Source organism: Alligator mississippiensis, chromosome 13 (assembly GCF_030867095.1).
Source record: "Alligator mississippiensis isolate rAllMis1 chromosome 13, rAllMis1, whole genome shotgun sequence".
In the NCBI taxonomy this organism is placed as follows: domain Eukaryota; kingdom Metazoa; phylum Chordata; order Crocodylia; family Alligatoridae; genus Alligator; species Alligator mississippiensis.
The window spans coordinates 38,822,730-38,848,586 of record NC_081836.1 but is presented as its reverse complement, the minus strand read 5'-3'; the positions used below and the strand labels follow the sequence as shown (position 1 = coordinate 38,848,586).

The 25,857-nt window shown below is 42.0% G+C and overlaps 1 protein-coding gene across 9 annotated transcripts in view; it reads right to left on the bottom strand.

The window, feature by feature from the left end:
- The window catches only part of CLEC16A (C-type lectin domain containing 16A), a 195,471-nt gene that overhangs the window by 161,140 nt on the left and 8,474 nt on the right, over positions 1–25,857 (bottom strand). For 7 of the 9 annotated variants that reach the window (XM_019494697.2, XM_019494698.2, XM_019494702.2 and 4 more), the window contains exons 2-10: positions 21,960–22,088; positions 19,264–19,397; positions 17,825–17,973; positions 13,618–13,723; positions 12,050–12,115; positions 11,396–11,519; positions 9,176–9,350; positions 8,131–8,184; positions 7,346–7,459 (exon numbers count right to left, since the gene is read on the bottom strand). In XM_019494697.2, coding sequence (XP_019350242.1) covers positions 7,346–7,459; positions 8,131–8,184; positions 9,176–9,350; positions 11,396–11,519; positions 12,050–12,115; positions 13,618–13,723; positions 17,825–17,973; positions 19,264–19,397; positions 21,960–22,088 — 1,051 coding nt within the window. The remainder of the gene's footprint in view (positions 1–7,345; positions 7,460–8,130; positions 8,185–9,175; positions 9,351–11,395; positions 11,520–12,049; positions 12,116–13,617; positions 13,724–17,824; positions 17,974–19,263; positions 19,398–21,959; positions 22,089–25,857) is intronic. The other 2 variants (XM_019494700.2, XM_014610767.3) reach the window with 1 other exon arrangement.

Sequence of the window (25,857 nt, the reverse complement as noted above, 5' to 3'; positions counted from 1 at the left end):
TTTATCGCAGTACTACTCCCTTCTCCGGGGTTTACCGCAGGGCTATGCCCTCCCTCAGGGGCTCGTCACGCCCGCGCTGGGGCTCCTCAATAACGCCCCTTCCCTGGGGCTCACCACGCCCGCACTGGGGCTTCTCAATAATGCCCCTTCCCTGGGGCTCGCCACGCCCGCACTGGGGCTTCTCAGTAGTGCCTCCCTCTCTGGGGCTGGGGTCTATGTACCCCCTATGCTGCGCCCGCACTGGCGCTGGGGTCCTCACACTCTGCTGTGAGTCCCCTATGAGGCCTCCTCCAACCCCTAATAGCCTCACCCAAACCGCCGGTGTAACAACAACAACAACTCAAAACACAAGCCCCTAGGCTATAACATAACTTAAAGCCGCCCGGCTAAATCACATGGCTCAGACATCTTAGAGCTGCCATCCTTTACTCTGCTTGAACCTGTGGTTCTTGCATCATAGCTCCAGGATCTCCTCTCTGTCCAGCTGCTGGCAGGGAACTGCCCTGGCCTCAGCTCCTGGACTTTATAGGAGCCAGGCCTTGCCGCTTACAGCCAGCTGACTGCTGGCAGGTGTGGGTCGTTTGCTGCCTCCGGTTACCCTGGCAACCCACAGGTGGGCTCCTTATTCCCTGCTAGGGCTTTTTCTCTAGCAGTTTCTCCTCTTTAGGAGCAGAGCACCTCGGTGCTCTGCGACACCTTCCATATCAATTATTTGTGTTGTCTTCCCATCATTGGCCTTGGTCTGCCTCACGGTCTGATACCCTCCACCTCAGCTTCCAAAATCTGCTTAGCTTAATATCAGTTCTCATGATATGCCCTGCCCTATTCATTCTCTGCATCTTACTCAAGACATCAGGTATTTTGTAAAGGTCCACAAGCTCTTGATTATATCATCTTCTTCATATTCTGTTTTCTTGTACTGTACCAAGTATTTCCTTAGCACTTTGTTTTCAAATACTTGACTGTTTCCATTTTTCAGGAATTCTTTAGTCTCTCCAGATCTATCAACGTAAGAATACATCCCTTTATTTTTAAGCATTCCAAAAATATTTACACATCTAAACTTTTACTGATTACCCCCAAAATCCAGATGCTTGTGGTAGATAAGATTCTGGTCCCACATGACTCCTAGTTAAGTGACAGTGTGGCAATGTCCAAGTGTCTCGTTGCCAATCTTGACTTTTATTTTTTTCTTTGCTTGGTGGTTTATTTAGGCAGAAGGCTATTGCAACTGTTTTAGCAAAGCTGAGCTGGAGACACCATTTAGAGAAGTAGTAGTCAGCAAGACTGTTTGTGTCTGATGTCAAAGTGTATTCAATTGCTTCCTATCACTTGCTGTTTCTGCTGAGAGCCAGGCTGTCAGCATAGCCATACTTCTTGGACTGGGTGGGTGTCAAGCAGGTCAACAATGTACATGTTGAAAAGCAATGGGGAAAGTATCGAGCCCTACAGGACACCATTCTTGAGGTTTCTAGGGCAGCTTTCATGTCCGTCGATGGCCTTGAGAGTGAAGATGAGGTTCTGAAGCACAAGCATAATAAAGCTGACTATTATTTTGTCAGGTATCATTCAGAAGAACCTGTAGTAGAGGCCATGGAGCCAGGCAGTGTTGAGCTCTTATCTGTCACCTTGCTGACCCCACCTAGGGTTCAAGTTTCCAAACCCTTTGCACCTCTGCTTTGGCACCTGTGTGTGCTCCTGCTGAGTACTGTGCACCAGTATGGGACTGGAGCATGCACACTAAAATCAGTGGATTCCAGCCTTAACAGTGTCATGAGGACCATCACCAGATGGCCTTATGCCAACTCCAGTTCACTGTTTACTAGTCCTCTCAGGCATTCCCTGCCTACCACCTGAAGACTTGGAACCTGTTCTCTACTCAGGCTAATAAGCTCATTAAATCTACAGCTGGCATGTAACTGATAGCACGGACCTCCCAGTGGAGCAGGCAATAAGCTGCACAAGAACTACAGCTAAAGAACTTCATCCCCAACACCAGCTTCTGCACCTCAGGCTGGCAGCTGCTCTGCAGGGCCTGGACTGCTCTTAACTGTCTCAGAACAGGAGGTAGATGGTTTAACCGGACAATTATTTTGACCTGAGGGCTTAATGACTTTCGGTGAGCTGCCACTCCTTGACAGATGCCCCACCCCGATTGCCATCTTGGGACCAGAAGTCCCACCTCAAACCCCTGACCTTTACCACCAGACACCCTGCCCTTGCCCCCAGAAGTACTCCTTTAGGGAGGGGGGAGGGGGTCGCCATCTTGGAACTGGAAAAAAACAATTCATATACAAAAAAACAAACATATTTTAACATATTTAAATTTTATTTAAAAAAAATATTTTTGTCCCAATTTCCGTGTTTGCATAGTGTGCATACAGGGCACACGCACACACTACACTAACACAAAAATCAGGAGGGGGAAGGGGAGTTGCACAATAGCTCAAAATAAAGTCTTATTCTTGTATATTGTGTGAGGGGGATGGCTGGAAGGGTGGGGTCTGATTTGCGGAGGTAAGTGGGTGATGTGGGGGTCTGTGGAATGGGTGTGCATGGGTGGATATGGGCCACATCACCACCCTCCCAATGGCACACAGCCCCTGCTGAAGGTAGCACCAGCAGGCAGCGGACCCTCAGGGCACTCATGGCCAGTGGTAGGCAGAGCCCACCCCAACAGCATGCAGCTTCAGCTGAGCCCCAGGAGCTTCACGTTACAGCACAGACCTGACCCATCCTGGCCCACTGGTGCACATCTTCAACCCATACCAGGCTGGCTCTGTGACAGCACATGGGGCTCCCAGTACTGCAGTTAGGAGCCATGCACCACCTAGCTGGCCCAGGACAGCTCTGTGCCTCCACATGGGGCTTCCAGCACTCCAGCAGGCAGCTGCATATGGAGGCGCAGTGCCAGTTCAGCCCGGCCCAGCAGTGCACACTCCTGGCTGCAATGCCGGGAGCCTCATGTGCAGGCACGGAGCCAGCCAAGCTGACCCAGTGGTGCACAGCTCCCAGAAGAAGAGCCAGGACCTGCACATGGTGGCACGGAGCATGCCTGGCCCAATGGGAGCAGTGGGAAGTCGCACATCAATCTGCACATCATCAGGCCAGGCTGGTTCCTGCTGCCACGTGCCGCTCCCCACTGGAGTGGTTGGAAGCCCCACATGGAGGCACAAAGCTAGCCCAGCCCAGCCTGGTGGCATACAGCTCCTAACTGCTGTGCTGGAAACCCCATGTGCTGGGACAGATCCAGGCCAGTCCGAGTTGAAGTTGTGTGCCAGTGGGCCAGGCAGAACCAGCTGCATGCTGCCATGTGCAGATCCCAGATCTCAGGTGGAGCCACATGCTGCTGGGGGTTGCTGCCTGCTGCAAACCATGAGAGCCCCAAAAGCCTGCTGCTGTGGGGCTGTGCACCATGGGGATGAAAGCAGGGGGCCAACAACACCCCCCCAATCCACACCCTGCTACCCCTCCCCCCCCAAATCAGGCTGTGTGGGCTCCATGATGCCTACCACTTATGACTCCCAGCCCTCCTTCTGGGAGCCACATGCCATTGGGCTAGCTGTGCTGGCTCTGTGCCTGCACATGGGGCTCCCAGCAATGCAGCCAGGAGCGCGCACTGCTGGACAAGGCCAAGCTGGCACTGCGCCTCCATGTGGGGCTCCCAGCACGGCAGGCAGAATCTCCCTTCCCCACTCACCAGCTGTCCAGTTGCATGCCACCATGGGCTGTATTTTGCCCACCCCTGGTTTAAGGCAAGCATGTACTCTTTAAACCTCTCCAACGATGTTGGCTGCAGCTGTGTTGCTCAAGCTCAGATCACATCATCTTTGAATGCCCCGACAGCCCTCTTTCAGGTGCTCAAGGTCTTATTGACATTGACTACTCAAGCTGTTGCTGGCTTTCTTGCCCTCATGCTTCCAATATACAAGTACGGCAACACTCGGTTTGTTATTGCCCCCAAATCCAATGCTGTGCCCTCAAATCCCCAGCCATGGACACTATTGCTGCAGCGTGCTGTCCAGGTGCCCCAGGCTATGCCTCTCCCAACACCAGGACAGTAGACTGGACTATACCACACCATACATGTGGGGCAGACACAGGAATTGGAAGCCAGAGGAAGGAAAGGGAGGCTCTGAGACCCTTGCTGCTACAGCAGCTGAAGCACTGGGGGAATGGTAGCTGGATGTGATCCAAGGGAGCGAAAATTAACCTCTTATAAATAGCACATGGCTCATGAACTGCCATTTGGACAGCCTTGATTTAAGACATTAATATTACTTCACCCTCTTCATTTCTTCTACAGATAACTCCCTTTTCCTTATACAGGTATCCCTCACTTTATGCTGTACATGTGTTCCTCGAAAACGGTGCATAATGCGAATTCGCACAGAGGGAACCAACTTTACAATGCAACAAATAGGGATATGTTCCAAGACCTCAACTGTATAGACCCCCAGACCCATTTCTACCACTTTTACAAGACAATTTTGGTACTCACAAACAGCAGACAGTACACACAAGCACAGGGCACCATCATAATGGGGATAGCAACTACAGAAACATGCGTCACAGACAGTGAGCAAGGAGCACAGATCCACACAGGAGACTATATTTTGGTGCACGTCACTCCCACAATGCACAGCACGAAGCAGCTGACTGAGGGCTTCCACCACACCAACCACATAAGAGTGAATTTACCTCACATATAACGGATTTTTAGTATAAAAAGGGTCATTGCATAAGAGCAACTTCGCACATACAGAACCCACATAAAGTGAGGGAAACCTGTATTGAATTATAAGTAAAATATTTGAAAATTATGGCATTATATACAGGGGTGTAGGTTGTAGCTGTGTTGGTCTAAGGACATAGGCAGACAAGGTTCTTTGGGTGAATCTGATACCTTTTATTAGACCAACTTAAATAGTTGGAAAACAATTTTGAAGCAAGCTTTCAGGTTCAAAAACCCTTCATCAGGCTAAAGAAGCATACCAGCTCAGCCTCTGGCTTCTTTACTTTTCATTCTATCCAGGAAGAGCACACACCAACTGCAGAAACTTCCTTAGCCTGACAAAGGGTTTTTGAACCCCAAAACTTGCTTTAAAATTGTTTTCCAACTATTTAAGCTGGTCTGATAAAAGATATCAGGTTCACCCAAAGAACCTTGTCTGGCATCATATGCTGAATTTCTCAGTAGTCAATAATACTAAATTCAAAATACAAAATGACTTGGGGATTAGGAACTTCACAATACTACAGCATTACTCTCCCTGATGTGGCAGACTATCTGTCAGTTGTTTTTAAAAACAAGTGTAAAAAGACTTTGTACTAGGGGTGTACTGATAGAGATTTTGGGGACCGATACCGATAGCTGATATTTAAGGAGGTATATCAGCCGATACCAACCTGATATCCAATACAGCTGCCATCAGGTGGTAAGTCCAGTGTGGTGGAAAGGAAGTGGGGAGGAAAGGGGCATGGTGGGTGAGATCTACACCTCCCTCAGTGAGAGAGGAGGCAGGTGGGGCGCACAGGATGGAGGCGCAGCTTGTGAGGTGGGGGCAGCTCCCACTACTGCTTGCACCCTGTGAGGGTGGGGGCAGGAGGGCATGGCGCAGGGCAGGCTGCAGCTGTGGGGTGGAGCCAGAGCCAGGGCTGCGCGGGGCACTTCTCACAGGTGGCTGGGCTCAAAGCAGGCTCCGACGGCATTGGGAGGAGGCTGTAGTCACCCCAAATTCTGCCAGAGCTCCATTCCCAGGCCCGTGCTGCCACCTAGTGCAGCCCCAGCTGAATGCCCCGCCTCCACCCAAGCGCCAGGCAGCAGGTGGTGGTACGGGGCTAGGAGTGGAGATATGGCGAAATTTGGGGTGGCTGTAGCCTCCTCCCAGCACCACTGGAGCCTGCTCCAAACTCAGCCCCTGGCAAGAAAAGCCCTGTGCAGCACCAGCTCCACCGCACAGCTGCCACCGGCCCCACGCTGCACTGATCTGTGGGTACACGCCCTCCTGCACCCACCTCCGCTCTCCTGGGGTGCAAGCAGCGGTGGAAGCTGCCCACACCCCACAAGCCACGCCTCCCCCCCCCCCCCCCCCAGCTAGGCAGCGCCTGCCACTGACCCCTCCCTCACCACAGGGGATGTTGATCTGCACCCCCACCACATCCCTTCCCTCCCCCTCCTCTTCCAACTTACCAGCTGGAGACAGCTCTCTATGCTGCTGGTTCTACTCCATGCTGCACTGCAGCATAGCACAGCATAGGCATTTATCGGCCAAATTTTTGGCCCCATTGGGGCGATATCTGATATAGACAATTTTCCTTATATCAGTACTGATCCGATATCAGACCAATGTATTAGTGCACCTCTACCTTGTACTATATTAAGACTACTTACAAAATGCCCAGTGTAAACATTTATAGGAGCCAAATCAATCTTTTGATAACTGCAAAGATCATATGCAAGATTCTCTCCAATGTCTTGAATGGGTATTTATTTCACCCACAACTATGTAGGTAAGACTTCTATGAACTAATTTCAAGCCTAACTACAAAAGTCTACATAAAAACTTAAGATACAATTAATAAAAACAGGAATTATTTAAAACAACTCTAAAATAGCCAGATACACTAGATTATGGCCCCTGGCAGACATTTTATAACTATGCAATTTGGATCAGAGAAATGTTATGCTCAATTCCAAAAATCATGCCATACAGCTCAGCATGGAGGAACCAGCATGAAGGAAACCCAATCTGGTGCTCATAACACCTTGGAATCTGGACTATACATGGACTTTTTAAAGATCCCAGAGCACTGTGAGCCCAACATGGGAGAACCATTAAACACGGAACATCTTTGTGGCTAGTTTGGCACTTGGCTGCATCTAAATTTTCTGCATGTGTGGCATACTGTCATTTATCATGCAATTAACAGTCTGCCAGGGACCTATGATATAGCCTTCAAACTGCAAGTGATAGAGGTACACTTCTCTCGAAACAGACTGGACAAACATCTAAAATTTAGTGATGTGTATACTCTCTGCTCTGACTTTTGTAGTATGTGCATACACGCATCTACAGAAATAATACTTACTGCTTGCTTAAGTAATTATACAACGCTTGCAAGTGAAATTTGCAAATGAATACATTGTATTATTATATTTCAAAGTTGTCCTTGTACTACTGTTCAAGTGTCCAGTAGTTGAATATGAAATAAGGCTCTCACCCCTTTCCTCAGCAAGCCAGAATATTTTGCTTTTAAGTCACTGGCTTATTTATCTGAACTGGCTTCTTTCAAATATTTTTCCACAACTTCATTTTAATATAAATATTAGTTAACTACTCACAGAACTTTTCTGGATATCTTGTTCAACTTTAGGAGAGAACACTGAAAGGTCCCCATTAAGAATAACCTCAGCGAGTGAGTTCACCAGAGGTGCATAATGTATAATAAGAAAGACCTATTAAAAGAACAGGGCAAAAAATAAATATTAGACCTCTGATACAAGGCTTACACGCTAAACACTGAAGTAATTTTTCCTTGTCTAATTCAGTCATTAGCATGAAAGAAAAAAACAAATCAATCAACAAACTGACATCCTTTATTCATATTTAGTATTAAGAACAAACTAAAATCCTCCCCTATTGTAAGTCAAAAACAAATCTGCCTACTTTCAGTCATTAACTGATACTAACAACTTTCTTTTCATTAGTGTAATGTAATTCTACACTGTATTCTCTACGATCCTATTCAAACTTGGGCTACTGTATTTTGCAGTATTCTACTTGCGCATCAGTTGAATACTATAATCTTTACTCTCTGGTAATATGCTGAGTAGTGTTATTGTAAGCTGTTTTACAGCTGCTGCATTCTGCTCAAAGGTGGCCAGACTTCAGCAATGAAGTAACAGGATTTCTACAATCATCTCCATCTACCTCTTGACAGTGTACTAAAAAAAAAAAAACTCAAACAACGCTATTTAAAATAAAAAGATTTTTACTTAGTCCATATAATAGCTAGCAAAAAAAACTTGCTGCAATTTTCTCTAGCTGTTTCAGGGACATTGAGACAAAAACAATTGCTATTACGAATAATACACTGAAATTAGATTAAATAGATGTAAACACATACTTGCGATAGAAGATAGAGAGAAACTTGGAGACTTATTTTTGGACGCTCCCCACCCTATGGAAAGAAGAGGAAGGTGTGGGTGTGAAAAATTCTAAATTATGGAAAATTAAAGTATATACATAATTATGACATTTTTAAAAAAAGAACATGTAAGCAAATATTTCCTGCTTATATGCATTGCCTCACCTCTAGCTACAAGTTCCCTGTATAAGAGCCAGGATCAGATAATTTAAACAAAAAAATTCAATTTTTTTCCCCCTATACAGATCACTTCCAATTCTACTCTTACAGTGAAGGACATGGATAGCAATACCACATTATAAAAAAAATATAGAAAAATTAGGGAGAAGGGGGGAAGAAATATCAGACTAGAGGCCACTTGAATGCATTTGAGAAACAAAGTCCAAAACCATTTTTTTTGCTGTCATCTTAGAAGTTCACCTTATCGAAAGTGTGCTTCTGATTCAAATTTTATTGGCCTTAAACGCGTTTAAAAGCCTTGTTTAAACAATATATGCTATTAGTTGCATCAGGTTCTAACACGGTTTGTCGGCCAATGTGTGGGGTAAGAATTAAGTTCTAAAGCTGAGTTTACATCTAAACATGGCATTGTAATTTCACTCAGGAATAGCCTTTGGCTTGAACAGATTGCCATGATAAAACACTTTTTCAGCGCAGGATATATTCAAACTTAAATGTTAACACCTGACAAACTTCAGGACAATTCTGATCCAAACCTGAACTTGCCGTTCTGTCCCATTACCATCTGCTAGAATTTAAGTGTATATATTGACTGAAAACTGTACTATACTTAGTACATAAAACCTATGCACATCATCTGCATTAAGTTGCTCGCCTTCAATAAGCTATTTAAAAAAGGGTCCTGAGTTACTTAAAATGTATTTAAATGTATGTAAAAGTACTTCTTGTAAAGTACTTTGATGTACAGAATATTAATTTGACTTAAGGGATACACAAATTACAGTAAACTATTGAGTGAAAACATTTAGGTAAATCTTAATTATTAATGACAGCTATTTCTTACCTTATCTTGATTTACTAATGAATACACATACAGAGGCAGGAAGAGTCTATTAAGTAAGTGGTCTGTGAGCACATCATTTAAGAATTCACAATTAATAATAAGGATATCATTAAGGTAATGCAAATGATCAAGATGTTCAGCTACCAAGTCACTCAGTTTACCCCTATTTCTGTGCCTGAAAAAGAGAAAGAGATTAAGACATAGCACTGGTAGCAGAGTTTTCACAACTAAATGGGGAAAAGGTTTTAGTTTGTTTGTGGGGAGGGTGGGTTGGTTTTGTTTGTTTAGGTTTTTTAAATCTAGGTAACATTCTCTGTAGACCAACTGTCTAATGTTAAAGCCAAAATAGTTGTCTGTAATCCTGGAGACTCAGCTCATACAGTCAGACTAAAGGAAAATATACAATATGATTTCAGTTTTGGAGATGCAATCCCATAGCAAAGAACAAGATTTCTTTTTAGTTTCTATCAGACATGACAAATATCATAGCTACCTTGTAGTATAGCCTTCTCAGACAGCAATCAAGAAAGGAACTCTTACAATTCTTTTTCAACGATAAAAAGGCAGTAAGAGCATTTTAGTTTTTTACTGGGTTTATTTATTTTCTATCACCACAGACAAGTGGTAATAATAGACAGTATGAGTTGTTGACAACAAGGGGTACTACAGGAGTTGCAGTTCTGCCAGTTATAGTAATGACAAAATATAGGTTGAGAATTGAATACTGTACAGAGCCTAAGTTAATTTTCTAAAGAAGCAATTCAGAAAACTGGCTGGCAACAGGTACAGGCAACCACCACTTAACGCCGTTTCATTTAGCACTATTTCGCTACAACACTCATTTTAAATCAATACCCGACTTCGCTTAGCGAGTTTCGTTACAATACTCGAGGTCACCATTTTGGGTCATTAAAAATAACTGTGGTCACCATCTTGGGTTGTCAAATACTTTCGGTTTCACTTAACACTCAGTTTTCAGGAACCAATTAAGAGCACTAAGTGGAGGCTGCCTGTATATGTACCAATGAAGAGGTAAACAGGGCCATGTATCAGCTGCTCTATGAGCAATGAAAGGCCTCTATGAAGTCTGACTAAAAGCTACTGTGCTTTGTCTGTCATCTACAGCAGGGTAAGAATGGGCACACATGCAGTTACCATGGAGAAGCTAACAGGTAGCAATTCACTTTTACTTCATAGTAACTAGTTTGTGTACTCATACCTTCAGACAACAAAGTCAAGTATCTAAAGAAGACTGAATTCTAACACTAAAAAACAGAAATAGTCCTGTATATCTTTTACATATTTAAGTAGTTTACACATTGAACTCCAGTTGTATCCTTTAGAACAACTGGAATAAGGAGTAATATTTTGAATACATCATTTATTTACAAGATTCTTCTTGCAAGGATTCCCAGCATATATGCTGTGTTGAGCTGGCTTTTACTATGCTGTTCAGGCTTTCACTCCTCAGATCTGGTGAAGAACACTTCGCACTCTAAAGCTTGTCTAACTCTATCCCAACTATGTAGCTGGTCCAGCAAAAAATATCACCCTGGCTAAGTACAGACAGTCAAAAAGCTTAAGGGTGAATCAATTCAATGTTCACAGGTTAAACTAAACTGCACAGATTGAACCAATAAGCAAGTGAACACACACTCACTTTTGATTCCAGAAATGGAGTCATGTGCCTGCAGTGGCCCAGGCCAGAAGCCAGGGAACACTAAAACACACCTCCCTGCTCGAATGGAGCAGACAGCTTGTGCCAAAGTTAACTAACCACCCCCCAGCGAGGGGGGGGAATTGTGGGGGAAGTGCAAAACATCCTGGAATGCTGGCATACAAAGTTAAACTTGAATCTGGAGGGGATTTGGGACAGAAGTTCAATAAACCAATTTAAACTAAATCAGTTAAGTCTGATACTACATCCATCCAGGTATATCTTAAACCAGTTTCAGCCATTTTGAAAGTGGTTTATGTGCACTAAACTTCCGCTGTGTTACAGATTTGAACTAGTTTCTCATCACTTATACTAGTTTATGCGTAACTTTTGTCCCTAACCCCTAAGAAACTTTTGCCTCTCATTACCTATTAAGAATTAGACTCAGGCTCCTACCAGTATGCAGCTTAGCCTTGATCATTTCATATAAGGAAATAGGGATTGTCAATGTATGCAGGAAAAGTACTACTACTATTCAATAAACAGTATTTGTAAAAACTTACTCTTCATCAGTCTGCACACAGTTATCCAGTTCTATAACATGGCTTCCAATAAACCAAACAAGGTTGGAGAAGTAAGGGACAGCAGTTTTATCTCGAATGTAATGCAGCATAGGCTGGTTGTCCACTGAATAGAAAAGTTAAAGACAATCAGTTTCAAATGCTAATATTTGAAAAAAAGCTATAAGAAAGATACCTTTGAGTTCTGGCTGCATGCTAGCTTTTCATGTGTTCGCACCTGGGTTTAACTTATGCACAAAACAGGTATCTCTGAAAGTCTGACATAACACTAAATGAGTATTAAAATACTAAGAAGTTATTATTACATTGATATGAAGATAAACAAAGCGCAGTTCAGAACAGTTAGTCTTCAAGTAAATTGCTTTTTAAAAAAGACAAGTGTAAGAATAAAGCAATCATGCTGAAAACCAAACTAATTAGACTTACATGACACTGCATTAAGGAACACAGGAATCAAATCATCAGTGAAGGAAGGGCAAGAAAAACAGACAACAGTTAATAGGATTAGGAACTGGGATGGTGATACATCCTTCAAAAGGGTTAAATAGCTAAAAGCAGAAAGCATCTAAACTAAAAGACACAGATTAGAAAGTGTTAGATCAGAATATTTTCAAAACTGATAGAAAATGATGAAACCTGCAGGTTTGATAGTTGTGCTTTTCAAATTCAACCCTCGTAGCACTCCAACATTCAATTTAAACTCTAGACAAGAACATTTTCATCAAAAAACTTTTTCTTTAAATTTAGAAAATGTACACAAATAAATTATGAAGTTTATCAAGCTTAATTGTTTCTGCATTAGCTGGCTCATGTTCAGAAATTTTTATATACACGTAAAGTAAGGAGAAAGAGTAAGCGTGCACGAAAGAGCGAGTGCAGCATGATTCCTGCTCATGGAACATATAGAAAGAACCACATTTTGCTCAGACACCAACACCACTGGAGTGTTCATAAAAAGAAAAGCACTGACAGTATCTGGCAACTGCAGTTCTATATCAAACAATTTTCCCCTGCTTTTTATGATTTAAGTGGGCGTTTATACCATAGTATTCAGAAAAAAGTTCTGCAGTCAGTGGGGCTTCATTACATTAATACTGTAAGTGTCATTTTACTTCCTCCATAAGCTTATCTATAACCAACTGGAATGTTTCTGTTACTGGCCATGCTGTATTTGAAGGGAACACACACTGGCAGGAAGCAAAATGAATTCATTTGTTTCATCAGTTATTGTTCAAATTGAAATTCATTAGAAGACTCACCAAAGAGCCATTGCCATGTTTATTTTATATCTGAAAATATACTAGGAAATAGCAATATTTGAATCTTCTCTTCAATGTGAGAATTTATTTACACAAATGAAATATTCACCAATTTCTAGCAGGCACTAATCCATTTTTATGTAATTAGACTGACATAGTCCTAAAGATTTTTTGTTTTTAACTTAATGTGAAAAGCTGTTTAAAATGGCATAGGAAATAAAAAGGCTTATATGAATGTTAATCACCATACAGGCCACTCCAAAGCATGACTTGTGTTAGAGGCAGAATTTGAAGATTTGCTTATCTTTCATGGACTGCACAGATCAGCTTACAAAGGACTGCTGGGTTTTTTGGGGGTTTTTTTTGGGGGGGGGAGGGGAGGGGTTTAAGTGTTCTGTCATGAAATGCACAAACACTAGCCTAGATGATAGAAAGGGATAGATTTATTTTGTACCATCAATAGTTTTGGTGCACTGATTAAACTAACAAGTGCAAGAATCAGATTTACTACCCAAAAGGGGAATCAATGTGGTTTCGGGCATACAAATTTGACAGTGAATGAATATTTTGATAGGCAACGAATAATGTTACAGGGCAATATCCTTAAGGGAATCATACTTTCAGTAGAACAGTAAGAGTATGACCTCTACTGGCTGTAAAGGTGAATTTTCTTGTGTATTTTGTTTTTGACTGTTTCCTGTATCAAGGATAAAATATTAGTACCAGTATTTCTATAACGCAACTGCAGTGCTTATTTGTAGTACTTTTATAAAGATCAAAACATGCATTTAAAGCATACTTTTCATGCATGTTAAAACATACTAACAGCTGAACCTGACAAATCAGGGGCTGCTTTTAGTAAACCTGAGACATGCTTAATAGTTAACATAACACATGGTTACACAAAACATTAATTATACAAGTTTTCTGATTTACAAAACATACCTTTGTAGACATTTAAAGTTATAGTTCTGACAGCAATTCTAACCATGCTTTCTGGATGGTTAAAAAATTTAATGGCCTCTGTATACAGGGCAAAATCATTAGTGTGCTGAAATAAAACACAAACATTGTGAATTATCTTAACAAATATTCAATACACTGCTAGAATTTTATCTAAAAAGGTTACCCTCCCAAGAAACTGCTAAAATACATAAATAATGTAATGATGCAAATAAAAAAAACTGCCTGTGTGATAATCTTACTGCTCATCACTAACAATGCAAAACCAGAGTTTTAAACATCAGCTGGGTGTTTAAGCAATATTTAACAAAAACCATTATCATTAAAAAAATCATAAAAGTAACTACTACCTTTACATAACAACTTCATTGTATCATAAGAACACTGATGCCCTCTTCTGGTAATAAGCAGTATGTGGAGAAATACAAGGTTACTAGAAAAAAGTTCACTTCTAAAACCCCAGTCCTGCAAATGAAGCAGAATGGATGCCTTTCCTGCACTTATTTCTACCAACTTCATAAATGATTTATTTACAGGGATCCAACTGCAAGATTAGGATGGATTTATTCAGTTACAGACAAAATAATTCTAGGTAGATAGCATATATTTTTATTTTAAAAGTTAATGGTACATTTGAAGTTTAGCTGCATTGTGTGTCATAATTCCGAGATGTGGTGTTTATCATTCAAATTTAGCAGGCAACTCAGGGTAGCTTCTTATTAGACAAGATTTCAAATTTAACACCAACATTTAGTAACTTAAGTTAATATGAATATATGTGTGTAAAAAGTCAAAGAGAGGTTTTGTAAAATGTGTGTAATATAACATTTATAAATGGAGATGTGACTGCAAAATTTTAAAAACTTTAAAAAAATGCTTTAAATCTAGTTATTTTAGTTTATACTGTATTTTACCAAAACAAATAGCAAGAAATTGAAAGAATCCATAACACCAAAAGCTTGTCATCTCCGTTGCACTGTATTTCCACTTAAATTTCTAAGGTTACCCTTTTTAAATAAAAAAAGCCATAGGTTTTTTTAAATCAAAAAGGGTCATAGGCTAAGATTAAAGTGGCTTCTCTCTCACTTTTCAAAATGTCAACACTTGCTAGCGCTTTTAAATGCCTCTTAAAACTACTCAAAAGTATGTAGTATCACCTTTCTTACTTTGTAAAAAAGATTCAGTCTAATAGTAATAGCAACGACAGCAAACCATTTAAGACATCTGGGAGTAATACAGACAGCAATTAAAAAAAAGTTAAATATCACATGCCCTTTGCCAAAGCCTACTGATTTCTATATTAAGAACAGTGTTTAAAATTAATTAATTCAGGTTGCGATTTCATCACAGAGCCCAGAGAGCTTAGCATGAGTACCTCTGTGGGTGTGTCTACATATGCAATCAATGCGCACAAAAATTCTGGACTTATTGTTATGAAGTTTTTTGCTCCCAGGCAACACATTTGAAAATGCACCCAGGAGCAAAGAAAAACAAACTTGGGAGCAATCAGCTCCAGAGTTTATTCACGCACAGTCCATTGAACCCAGTCAGAGCAATACCTAGGGCTGCTCCAACCAGTCTCAATGTGCTGTGGAGGGGCTGACTAGGGCATAAGGGTGCTTCAGTGCATGGGCTAGCTGACAAGCAATCCCCACACTGAAACACCCTTGTATCCCAACCAGCCCTTCCAGCATCTACACATGCTGCTATACATGAAAAAGAACTCCAGAGCAGAGTAAATACAAGTACTAGCCCACTCCAGAGTTTATAAATTTTGCGAGTCCTAATAAGGGTAGATGTGTAGACACAAATGTATACTGTAGAGTTAACTGGTACCTAATTAAGCCCATTAGTGCTCAATTAAAGCTGCCTATATACTAACTCAGAGTTGCAACAGAAGTCAAACAGTTGCTTGCACTTTACCCGGCAGCTACTCTGTACAACAAATCCCTTGGCCTATACCGCAGACCACACATTCTGCTGCACACTGTAAAGTTTTGCCAACAGAATTTGAGTTCTATCAGTAAGTTTGAGTTCCTCTGTACTCAAAGCTCCCTGTAGTCGCAGAACTCAGCTCTACCAGCAGAGTTGCTTCATCCTGCTGAACAGAACAAGGCTTCTACTGAAAGGCCTGCACAACTAGGCAAACACCAGCAAACCGGCCAATTTCTTGTTGCCAAATTAGTCTACCACTTAGACTGCATGTATTAATGAAGAAAGAGTGAAAACATATTTTTCTTTTTCTGAAGTTATGTAACAGGACTAGGATATTGTGCAGACTTTATGCTTATGAATATCTGTGTTACAATGCCACATCTGCAACATCTGTAAATCATTTCATTATAACCATAATGGTCCTGTCAGACCAACCTGGTGGCCTTCTATAACCAGGTCAAAAAAATCCTTGGACACAGGTGTCGCAGAGTCTTTCTGGACTTTAGGAAGGCCTTCGACGCTGTCTCTCACCCCATTCTCATTAAAAGTTTAGGAGATTGTGGTGTCAATGCCTACATAGTCAGATGGATCACCAATTGGCTGGGGGGGCCGCACCCAGACAGTGGTGGTGAACGGGTCATTTTCATCCTGGAGGGATGTGGACAGTGGGGTCCCCCAAGGCTTGGTCCTCAGGCCTGCACTGTTCAACATCTTCATCAGCAACTTGGATGAGGGGGTGAAAAGCAACTTGTTCAAATTCACAGATGACACTAAGATGCGGGGAGAAGTGGTTATGCTAGAAGGGAGGGACAGGCTGCAATTGGATCTGGACAGGTTACAGGGGTGGGAGGATGAGAATAAGATGGGATTCAATACTGACAAGTGCAGGGTACTGCACTTAGGGAGAAAGAACCAGCAGCATACCTACAGGCTGGGGAACTCCCTTCTCGTCAGCACAGAGGCAGAAAAGGATCTTCGAGTCATTATAGACTCCAAGATAAACATGGGTTGCCAATGTGGGGATGCAGTCAGGAAGTCTATCCGCACCTTGTCATGCATCCACAGATGCATCACAAGCAGGTCCAAGGAGGTGATCCTCCCCCTCTATATGACACTGGTCAGGCCGCAGTTGGGAGTACTGCATCCAGTTCTGGGCACCGCACTTCAGGAGGGATGTGGACAATATCGAGAGGGTCCAGAGGAGGGTCACTCGCATGATCAGGAGGCAGCAGGACAGGCACTACGAGGAGAGGCTATGGGACCTGAACCTGTTCAGCCTCCACAAAAAAAGGCTGAGAGGGGATCTGGTGGCCATCTATAAACTGGCCAAGGGAGACCAGCAGGCAATAGGAGAGTCCCTGTTCCCCCAAGGACTACTGGGAATAACAAGGAATAATGGCCATAAATTGAGAGTAGATTCAGGCTAGATATCAGGAGGCACTACTTCACAGTTGGGGTGGCTAGGATCTGGAACCATCTTCCAAGGGAAGTGGTGCTCACTCCTACCCTGGAGGTCTTCAAAAGGAGGCTAAATAGACACCTAGCTCGGGTCATTTGACCCCAACATTCTTTCCTGCCCATGGCAGAGGGGTGGACTTGATGATCTGCTCAGGTCCCTTCTGACCCTACCAACTATGAAACCAGTATTAGAAATGTCAAATATATCATTTATAGTACATTGCTAGTAGAAATATTTCCCCATGTTTCTGATAAATGTATATGGAACATCGTTTTGAAATAATTACTGAACTTTCAGCCAAAAACTTATTAGGAACTAAAGAGTCAGGAATTTCCATCAGTTTACAAACATAAATTGATGCCCATTGACTTTGGTTATCTTTATAAAAAAAACAACAACCCCACACTCCAAATTAAAGCTGCCATTTGACCAAGCCTGCAGATCTCATGTCATAATGGGGTTTCTAAACTTCATCAAGACCCGAGCCTGGAATCAATGCACCAAAGCAACTTTTTCAGTAGTATTACAATGCAAGATCTGAAAGTAATACAAGCATTTCAGGGCAGGGACAACCTTTTTGTACAATAAAGTACTAGTGTACCTGGAGCTCCTCTGCACTACCATAATTTTAAACTATGGCTAAATGGGAAAAGAAATCTAGGTAGGATACAGAAATGCTCAGACATATGGATTAAAGTGGTGAAACACAGATCTACAACAGTTCAGTATTAAGCACCTCCTCCCTTTTCATTTATTGTCTAGAAAATCTTATCAAGAACACTAGCAGCCACTTACCTCATTGTAAAAAAAATGTACAGTGTGATTGTTGAGTTTTAGAGAAAGAGTTTTCAAAAATGATATATAATAGGCCATGATCTCCTCATCAGAAAAGTCAAATTTGTGTACGATGATGGAATTGACATAGTTATTGGAGAGCAGATAATCTGAAATAAAGAATTGTATCACAAATCACCATAAAGGATAAACATTAAATTAGTCTGTAATGTAAATGACGTGCCTGACAATGAAAAGCACTATATAAAAAAGGGTAACCTAGCAGTAGTTAAATCTTTGCTTAACAATTAAATATCCCTACTTTTAAGCCTAGCAACAGAAATTAAGACTTTGAATCAGGGGTGCCAAACATGCAGCCTGCAGAGCCCGTCCACCTGGCCCCTGGTGCTTCCCCTGGGTCTGATCAGACCCACATGGGGCACAGCACACACCAACTGTGTGGGAATAGTGAGCAGGCTGGATCAGGCTCATTGACCCCTCCCCCAGCATACCTGCACTGCACACAATGCTCACAGGTACCATGTGCAGCACAGATCCTAGACTAACTGTACCAAACAGCATGTGCAGCTCACTCCTGGACCCGCCGGGGCAGCCATCATGTACAGCACAGTCTGGCCAGGGTGGCCACCATGTGCAGCACAGCTGCTACTCTGGACAGACTGTGTTGCAAGTAGTGCCAGTTTCAACCACTCTAAGATCTGTGCCACCAGATCAGGTATGCTAGAGGAGAAGAAGGATAAATTTGTTTTGAAAACTACTGCTTTGAGTAGTAGTGATATGCATCTGCACCAAATTCCTACAAAAGGCTTAGTTTCCATAGACAAGGTTAAAATGGAAACAAAATATACTTCCATCTGTATTTTTACTTATATAAGGTACAAGATTTTGAGGCTGGTAATCAAATCTTTAGACCAATTCTTTCCCCTTTCATATTACACATTCTCAAAAGCGTGGATTATTTCTGCTTGCCACTAGTTGCTGCTCTTAAGCAAATGTTGACATTTCCTTGTCATCTTAAACTTTTAAAGAGACACTGAACTTAACATGGTGTTTTGTTGGAATGCCAGCTCCATCAGTCAAAACAGTTCCAGAAGGAGGTTTTGTTCACTGAAATATGTTCTCTCAACAAGAGCAAAGCAGACATTTTAGGCCCTACCTAACCAGTGACTTTATGGTTTATTTTAAAGAGCCCCTTTAAAAACGTGGAGCTACTATATTTTTTCCAACAGTACAAGTCAAAGGTTTCTGTACTGCTGGAAACTCATATGCAAACTGGAAACTAATTTTGAAACAGACTTCAGAATTACATTGTAATGGATTTACAGTGCTATCAAAAAACCCAGCAAGTTCAAGTTAACAAAATGAAAATAGATTAGACCATATACTCAGGATTTAAAATTTGCTTAATAATCAAAATTTAGCTTTCAATGAGTTCTTACAGAGTGAGGTTTCATGACTAATATTCTCAAAGAGGATGTTCAAGGTCTGCAGCAGCTGCACACACACATAACGACCAGATTTCTGACGCAGTATGTTTAGGAAGAAAACAAACATGTTCTTCTCCAAGAAAAAGCTAGAAAACAATAAAGAACTCTTATTAATTGGCTATATTTTGTTTGTTTGAATCCTTACCTAAACTTGACAACTTTAATACTGTGTGTTTGTAAAAATCTCTTAAAAATTACATCCATTAACCAGTTCAAACAAAAGTAGCTTCTTCAAGACTAAACAAATAACCAAAAATCACTAAATGCAAATTATGTGATGTTTGAACGACAAAGATTTAGTAGTTAAGCAACTTATCAGTGTTTAATTTACTGGGGGAAAAAAAAAAAAATCAGGATGTGCAATGAAAAGTGATTCACAAAAAAAGATGGATTGATCTTAGCACAACAGGTATACAGATATTCTACCCCGGTATTAAAAATATGTGAAAAATTGGTTGGACGTTCTGTTGTTGCACGTGTTTATATACAATTTAATATTGCAGTGGCATTCACCAAGATCAAATTCTGCAGACAATTCTCAAGCTATTTATTCACAAATCTTCTAGTTTTCTAAGATTATATTAGAATGCATTTTCCCTAACCTAGAAAAAAATGGAAAAAATGTTTGAGTAAACCTGCTTCTAAACTAATCATATAAATTCTGCAATTAGAGAGCAATGATAAATTGCTTAATAGTTTATTCAACTTTTTTCACATTAACACTGAGAGCAGTGCTAGGGAGTATTTCAACAGGCACAATTCTGCTATATTTCCATGCTACTAATTTTGAAAGCACCCCTCGCAAATAAGACTAAACACCTAAACATTTATATCCTTCATTTTATTACTCCCTTTAACAGCAGTTGTAACAACACATTTTCAATTTAAACACACAGGATGCTGTTAATGCTGAGTGTGTTACTTTAACGTAGATTTGCTTTTTAAGAGAAAAAAATTATGGTAGTAACATATTATTATTATATTATGGTTGCATTATATTAGCAACAGTGCAGTTTCAGCAGAAGAGTATGTACTTTGTCCACCTTTACAATTTTACTTCTAAATAAAATCTTTTTACTTAAACTACTTGTAAGGCTCTGCCCTAGACTTTTGAAAAATACAGAATCTAAAGGTAAATTACATGATGGTAAACACCGTGAGCTTTAAATATAATGAGACGTAAGAGCCTTCCACGCTAAATGTTTAAACTATTATGGTTTAAAGCTATCTCATTAATCATCTAAATACCAAGCCCAGTTCTGATTAAATAAAACTAAAAAATGTCTCTGCTGTCTACCTGTAACTACAGCTGTATGCTGGTGCTAGTTCCACCCCTCTACTCCCTCCAGACTGCACTTATTTTTATCAGACTTTAAACCACAACAGTCAAGCAATAGGCACATGGCAGACAAAAAAGACATCACAGTTTGAATACTCAGCCTGTTGCTTTAAAACTCATTCATGAATCCCATATTAGTAGGGCCCATATTAAAGAAAACCCAATCTTTTCTTTCTGAAAATCATGACACATCATGATCACAGCAGGAGTGAGAGAAACAAATGGCAAAAAAATTGTAATGAAGGCCACCATGTATAACACCAGATGCTTCACTTAATTTGTCAGCTAATCAGGTTAATTGACAAAGCAAGAAACACCCATAGTAGTTTTACAGGATTTTCTAGACTTTAATTAAAAGGGTCATTTTGACTAAAGTCTGTTATACTATACCTTTGTTTTCATTCTATCTGAAAAAAATAAAGGGTTTGTTATGAAGTTCCCCTAGATCAGAGCTCTTCAGCTGTTTGCCACCCCTTGCAACCTGATCCCCTACTAGGGGCTGCAAATATCCATCCCCTCCCCCCCCAGCCCTGTGCCCATGCCAAGCAGAGTACTTTTGCTTACCCTTAGAGCCAATCTCCATCCCCAGTGACAAGCGCAGGGAAATTCTTTGGCAAGGGTAAACATAGGTGTAAGAGCAGCAGGGAAGGTTGTAGATGGGATGGACAGCATACAGCTCCGCTGCTCTACACCAGATGCAATGTCACTGCAGGCTGAATCCATCCCTTGAGCTATAACCCCTGCACTAGCAAAAAGCTACCCACTATGGACTACTGTACTAAAAATATAGCTAACTTCTAGTGGAGACCATTCTGCACACCTTTTGTTTGATACAAATTGTGGCTGCCTACAAATTCATTAGGGGGGACGCAGCAAGGGATTGGAGATGCTCTGTTCACCAGGGCGCCTTGTGGGGTAACAAGAAACAATGTTCACAAACTGACAGAGAGCAGAATTAAGCAAGATATCAGGAAAAACTTTTTCACAGTAAGGGTGGTCAACATTTGGAATGAGCTTTCAAGGGAGGTAGTGCTCTCCCCTACCTTGGGGGTCTTTAGAAGAAGGCTGGATAGGCATCTGGCTGGGGTCATCTGAGCCCAGCACTCTTTCCTGCCCAGGCAGGGGGGTCAGACTCAATGATCGGTTGACGTCCCTTCCGACCCTAGCATCTATGAATCAATGAATCTAAGGAAATACCTCCTATATATGAAATACCAACCATTTTCAGATCTTCTGATCAACAACTGGATTATTATTACTATTATTATTAATGATAATAACAATGATAGCAAAGATTTAGAGCACTTACTCAAATACTGAACTGTCATTCTGATCACCCCATATAAGGATCTCAGTTATGGAACGAATAGTCTCTACTAATAGATTCCGGTTATGATCCGTTACTGTGGTATTTTTGGTCAAAACATGATACATATACCTAAACAAAAAGAAAGTTGTAAATATTAAATATAAGAATAAAAACTAATATTAGACTCTGATTTTCACACTCCTTTGCACATGTAATATAGTACCCTGCAGTACTGTTTTCCTACAGTCAATAGATCAAGGAGATTTTTTTATTTTTTTTTGCTGGTGCAGCCAGTGATTTGTGAAAGACTGCTATTTGTATTTTATTTTAAAAAGGATCCAAGTGAAATAGAGAATGGAATGCAAATGTATAAAGTGTAGGTGGCAAACAAAAACTATCAGAATGATAATGAATGCTGTACACCTTCTAAATGCCAATGACTAAATAGAGCAAACATTATGATTATGTAGGCTATTTGTCCAATGGGTTTGTTATTGTGATTTCTCAGATGACCACTTTAAAGTCAAGTAAAACAACAGCAGGGAAAACAGTTGAACATTGAATTTGCTGTAAAGTTTTCTACAAAAATAAAGCATCTGGGAAATGTTTTGCCTGAAATCTCTCCAATTTTATTTATTTATTTACTAAAGTCAAGGGATTATTCGTGCGGAATGCCAGGGTTTCTTCTGAAAACAAATTACTGAGTGCCCATAGAGCCCCAGTCGCAACTACAGCCACAGTCTGGCACCCCAGCATCTGCTGATATTCTCAATTTCATTGAGCAGCAACATGGTTCAGAAAATAGACCGAGGTTCAGAAATACTATGTTAGTGTTTCCAAAAAAAAAAATTATTTGAAATGTCCTGCATACTAGAAATTCCAAGTTTTAGTTCAAATCATTGCTTTCTGTACATAGCACTTCAGAAAAAAGCAAGCAATAATTGTACCTGCAAACACAATACTATCAGAACAATTATTCTGTAATAATTTTCATCCAAAATAAATGGCAAAGTCTTCTCCACATGGAATAAAACTCTTTGAGTTTAAGGTGTTTAATTAGAAGAGAATAATATTGCACTATTTACATACATTCAACCTTTACAAGTTGAATAAGCAATATCTGAAGTATGAGATCTGTAGACAGATGCATCTGTACATATACGAACTTATTTAAATGTGTATAATTACACTTACAAAACCAACAAAAACCCAATGCTGTGGTTAGTCCTATGCTGATCAGTACAGAGAGCAAAAAAATAAATCACAAGCTATTGTATTACTTTGCCCCAATATTCTCTAAATTGAGAAGCATTTCCCAAAAGCTTAAAAACAATTAGTGCAGAAGGCTTAGCATGACTTGAAATACATTAAATTTGAAAACTTTTTAATCTGTTATGGTGGCCAGGGCTTTATATCAGTGGTCACCAACCAGTCGATCCTGATCGACAGGTCGATCAGGGAAGCCCTGACAGTCGATCTCAGTCATGGCTGGGCTAAGCATCGCCCCCTGCTGCCAGGGCTGGGCTGGGCAAATGGGAGGATCCCTCTCTGTGACCCCTGGCACCAGGTGAGTGGGGCTCTGGCAGGGCTGGGCTGGGGGAGGGTCAAAGCCCAGGCAGCTTGTCCAGGGATGTGGTGGGGTTTCCACCGCTGCATACAACCCAGCAGAGGTCCAGGGGCCATGTGCCCTGCCGCCCACCCCCAGTCTCGCTGGGCTCCGACCCTCCCCTGGCCTGGCCGGCCCCACTCCCTCTCTCAACATGGCGGCTTTGACCTGCCCCTCCCCCAGACTGACCTACTGGCGGGGGAGCAGGGCGGGCAGCATGGTAGATCCTGGATTGCCCTTTACTTGAAAAAGTGATCTTCACCTTAAGAAGGTTGAAGACCACTGCTTTATAGGCTCGAAAGGTAAAAAAGCAGGTATACCTGGATTACAGCTTTCACCACTTGTTTTCTTATCTGAAGAATGTAACATAAGGGGTTATTTCATAAAGTTATACCTGTTCTTTCTGTAGCCAGTGTGACTACAATTAAAGTCTGCAGCTGTTTAACTGGGTCATTTGTAAATAAATTTCCTAGCATGAGGAAAAGCTGGTAACTCAAGCGCCGGAGCAAGGCAACAGCTTTTGTTTGAAGCTACACCTTTATTTATCCAATTAAAATTGCATGAGGAGGTATGTGCCCAACATTCAATATCAAAAAACACACTAGCCATTGTTTGGGAAAAGTTTTTAAAGCTTATCTTCACATAATGTTAAGTCTTCAGTCAGTTAATAGAAATTCTTTGTTGACTTCATTCCTACATGTATCAATTTTTTTTTTTCACTTTACCTTGGAGACAAGAACTGCAGAAGAGGTCAAAGTATCATGGGCATAATCCTCCGCTACTGAAGCTAATAAAAGATTCTGCCACTGAATGCACAGAAAGGTCGAACTGGGCCCCAATTAAATCTCCCTAAGAAACTGGTAAAGTTGAGAGCATGTTTCAGCAACTTAAAAGATAATAATCAATATATGGAAGTTGTGCAAATTAATATTTATACTTACTATACATGGTATTTGATAAAAAAACATTAACACCAGGGATCCAGGTTTCCCATTCACTATGGTAAAACCCAGTAAAACACAGATTTTCTCATTTTAAGGAGAAAAACACAGATTTTCTCTTTTAAAGGAGAAACCCATGGAAACTGTGGGTTTCCCCTTTCAGGCTGGCAAAGTTCCAGCCTGCAGGGAGCTGTGGGAGCAGGAGGACATTCAGGCAGGGGGCACCATGTGCATGTGTGCACATACAGGGGAGGGCTGGGGCTGCTACCCAGCCCAGGTGCTGTGTGGGGCTAGAGGGCTAGAGCTGGAACGTGCGGCCTCAGGGCCCAGGCAGGGAGTAGGATGGGGCCACAGGCAGCTCATCCAGGGGACAGGTTGGCTCCCAGCCACTGGGAACAAGACCCCCAGATCTGTGTGGGGCAGGTGCAGACTGTGTTCTCAGGGCTTCCCGCCCTGCTGACCTCCCCCTGGAGCCTCCACAGCCCAGCTGGCAGAACTAGCACAATACAGCAGGGCGGGGAAGCTCAGTGTAGCAGGGGATTCCCAAGGGCTGGAACAATGGCAAGACCCACCCTGCTCGGTGGGTAGCAGTGGGGACGTGGGTCAGGGCTTGCAGTGGTGGTGCCCAGCTGTGCTCTGCCCTGCTGTACCAGGTCCCACCTGCTGGGCTGTGGAGGCCACAAGGAGAGAAGCAGGACAAGGAGCCCCAAGCCTGCAGCCTGCACCTGCCTGGTGCACAAACCTGGGGGGCACATGCCCCACATAACCCACCCCAGGAGTCTGCACAGCAGTGGGGACCCAGACCCCCCGAGCCTGCAGCAGGCAGCCCACACTCACCTCCCTCCATGGGCTATGTTTGGGCTGTAGCGCCCATGGGCAGAGGAGAAGCCAGGCTCTGCACTCCACTGCGCCACACCAGCTGTCGCCTACCGCAGGCAGCAGCCAGGGCTTGGGCACTACTACGGGGGGGTAGGAGGGTGCAGACCCGGGTCTCTGGCCCCACAGCCCTGGCAACTGGAGACCACCTTCAGCAGGGCTGGGAGGGTAGCAGGGTGAGGGGCACCAGCAGGTCCCAAGGGGCTGTAGGTGTTAAGTGAGGGGCAATAGCATCAGGGCTGCTCGGTGCCACAAAGTAGTGGGGGTGGAGGGCTACAGCTGAACCTGCATCTCTGTGAGCAAAGGGGGCAGGGGAAGCTCTGATTTTCCATGATAAAAACAACACAAAAAAATCAAATGCCAAAATTTATAGGTATTTAGAAATTATTTTATTATAGTGACTGAGGTACTGATGGGCTTCCAAATTGCTTTAAAATTGTAAACGTATCAATATAACATAGTGTCAACTGATATC